We start from the raw sequence: 3268 nt of genomic DNA, 5'->3' as shown, positions 1-3268 counted from the left end.
AAATAAAAAACGTTGAAAAAAAAAAAATTTAAAAAAACAACCGTATTCTCACACGGTCCTAGAGGCCAGGAGTCGAAGCCGAGTGCTCAGCAGGGGCCGTGCTCTGTCTGAGGCTCCGGGCAGAAACGCTCCTTGCTTCTTCCTGACTCCTGGAGGTGGCCGCCGGTCCTGGGCACTCCTTGGCCTGCAGCTGCGCCCGCCCCCTCCCTCAGTGTCTGCCTCTGTCGTCACGGGGTGTCCTCCCTGTGTGTCTCTGCCTGTGTGTTTTCTTGCAAGGATGCCAGACTCTGGTGCCCACCCTCAGCGACTGTGCCCTTGACTTCACCTGATTACATCCGCAAAGGCCCTGTTTCCCATCTGGAAATGGGAAATGGTCACATTCACACTTACCAGGGCCCTTGCCCAAGGTCACACATGAGCTGAGTGGGAGAGCCTGGCCTGCAGCTCGGGCCATCCTCACTCTAGGATCTGGGCTGTCTTCTTCACTGCAACAGACGCCTCCATTGGTAGGTGAGGAGCTTGGGGCTTGCAGAACCCACCTGACCCAGAGCCTGCAGCCTAAGCCTTAGCCTCTGTGGCCCGGTCCCCTAGAGAGGGACCCGGCTGTGCTAGCTTCTCTGTGCACTCACCTTCCCCTCCGTGGGCTCTGACTTGATTTGTCCCCTTTTCCTCTCTGTCCTGAGTCCTCTGTCCATCTCTATAAGTTCTCAGCCCCTCTTTTCAAATTCTTTTTTTTCTTAAGATTTTTTTAATTGAAAATTTTTAATGTTTATTAATTTTTTATTAATTGTGAGGTTTTTTTGTTTTTTTAATTTTTTTAATGCTTATTTATTTTTGAGAGAGAGAGCGAGCGAGAGACAGAGCATGAGCAGGAGAGGCAGAGAGAGCGGGAGACACAAAATCCAAAGCAGGCTCCAGGCTTCAAGCTGTCAGCACAGAGCCTAATGCGGGGCTCGAACTCACAAACCGTGAGACTGTGACCCGAGCCGAAGTCAGACGCTCATCCGACTGAGCCACCCAGGCACCCCGTTAAAGATTTTATTTTTAAGTCACCTCTACACCCAACATGAGGCTCAACCCCTTGAGCAAGCGTCACATGTTCTATTGACTGAGCCATCCAGGCACCCCCTCCCCTCCCCTCCACCCCATCTTTTCGAATTCTTACATCCATTTTTTTCTTCTCTGTCCAGGATTCTCCTCTCAAGACCCTCATGTCCCGCTACGAGGAGGCCATGGGACTCTCAGGCCACAAGCTCTCCTTCTTCTTTGATGGGACAAAGCTTTCAGGCAAGGAGCTGCCCGCTGATCTGGGCATGGAATCTGGGGACCTCATCGAGGTCTGGGGCTGAAACCCCCGCGCCCTGTTTTGACGTGCCGCCTGGACTTGGGGGAGGACAGCTGCCCCTTTTGGCCCTGTATGGGCTTATCTTTAAGCTGAAGCAAAATCTGGCAGCGAACTTTGACCCCCTCTCCCGTTGACCCTGGTTTCAAGCCGTTAGTTACTTGGTTAGTTGTGTGGTTGTTCTTGCGGTCCTGGGTGGACTGTGGCTCCGCCCACTGGGTTTGCTGCGTTCGCAGCCCCCCGGGACACGGGGAAGGTATCCCTCGCTCCCACCGAGCCCCTTTCCTTCCTGGAAATGTTTTTATGCAAGTGCTCCTATTTAGAGCGAGTGGGAATAAACGAGGGGTGGGTGTGGATTCCAGGCCTGGGATGTCTGGGAGCTGGGACCAGCAGTGGCCCCAGGGGGCTAGCAGGTAAAGTTTGAGGCACCTACACGAGTGTGGTTCCCCGGCCTGCGGGAAGATAAATGGTCCAGGCCCCACACGCGCTCACTTAAGCCCAGGCAGACAGGGTCTAGTGGATCCTCAGCTTTGGATGTCTTCCTCACCCCAGGACCCTTTATAGGCACCTTCCTGAGGCACACACGTTGTTTAAGACATAATTGAACACCTCGAGCTCTTTTTGTTTGGATCTCCCGATGCTAGTCCACGAAAGGCTTCTCTGGTTTTACGGTTATCTCTTCCCTGCTCATGCCAACCTAAGCACCCATTCGAGTGTGCGGATCGCGCGTCTTTGAATACAAACGCATCCTCGTAAGATGCACTGATGTGTGTGTTGAATACACTTTTGCCGCGTGCGGTAGCGCCGTGCTGTAGATCTCGTGCTGTTTCTTTCCTCACTCAATACGTGGTGCTTGTTCTACGTGGGATTCATCGCTCGAAGGGCTCGTTGGTGTTCCTCAGGGGGCCTCGGCTGCATCTTATACGTTCATGGGTCTCCTTCCGCGCTTGCGTGGCGGGTTCTCCAACATAAGCCCCCAGGATGGGATTACGGGGCGGACGGGTTAATTTCCCTGTGGTTCTACCAAATTTTTCTCACGAATGGCCACGGAGCCTCCCCCTGGAGGGTCCCCGTTTCTCCTCATCCTCACCAGCTCTTGTTACTGCCCTGCTTTCCAACTTTTGCCAGCCTGTGGGGAGGAAAGTGGCGCCGTGTTTCAACGCGCATCCATCCGCTCACCGGCACTTCCGGGAATTTCTTCGCACGTGCCCAGCAGCCTTTCGGGCTCCCTTTCTGTGCGCTGCCCTGACGGCTGCCGACGGCTCGCGGACCGGCACTCGTGCTTGATTCTTTAGGGGTGTCCTTCACCGAACAGAAATTCTCAGTTTGGATGTTACGTGCGTGAACTATTTTGTCGTATCATTTGTTGCTTTTTGATTTCTTATTTAAAAGTCGTTTAGATATTTTACATGTTCTGCTCTTGGCTCCTTAGTTTGCCCTTGCACGTTTCGGCCACTAAGTAGGGCTGAGGTCCAGCCATCACACCCTGCTATGCACGTCGGCTGGCCTCTGTTCTGTGTGGGCGAACATTTGTTCGCATCGGCTGATTCCGGGCTGTACCGGCTGCCGAATATTGAATATTACTTTTAAACGATTTGAATTCAACTTCGCCTATGAGATCCAGGTTTTATTTTCATCACAGAATGAGCCAGACTTCTCAGCGCTGTCTACTAATAAAGCCATTAATTTTCCACTGATACGTGGTATAATTCTGACAAAAGTATGTCACCTTCTAAAAACTTCTTTTGTTGGAACGTGGCATTCCTTTGACCTTACAATGTGAGAAAAATAGAAGCCTCTATAACATTGAAATAATCCACGATATGGCATAACTCATTTTTTTCAGATCTTATTTTGTCCATTAATACGTTTGGACACATTAAAATTGTGTATTCGGCCTTAACAAAATAAACGGGAGTACATTCA

At 51.4% G+C, this 3268-nt stretch overlaps 1 protein-coding gene across 3 annotated transcripts in view; it reads left to right on the top strand.

The window, feature by feature from the left end:
* NFATC2IP (nuclear factor of activated T cells 2 interacting protein) overlaps positions 1–3268 on the top strand; it is a 10017-nt gene extending 6749 nt beyond the window's left edge. For 2 of the 3 annotated variants that reach the window (XM_049638488.1, XM_049638489.1), the window contains exon 8: positions 1191–2385. In XM_049638488.1, the coding sequence (XP_049494445.1) occupies positions 1191–1349 (159 nt within the window). In that variant the 3' untranslated portion in view covers positions 1350–2385. Of the gene's footprint in view, positions 1–1190; positions 2386–2470 lie in introns of those variants that run through there. The other variant, XM_049638490.1, reaches the window with a different exon arrangement.

The sequence above is a fragment of the Panthera uncia genome, chromosome E3 (assembly GCF_023721935.1).
Source record: "Panthera uncia isolate 11264 chromosome E3, Puncia_PCG_1.0, whole genome shotgun sequence".
In the NCBI taxonomy this organism is placed as follows: domain Eukaryota; kingdom Metazoa; phylum Chordata; class Mammalia; order Carnivora; family Felidae; genus Panthera; species Panthera uncia.
This window is presented reverse-complemented; position numbering and strand designations above follow the sequence as displayed.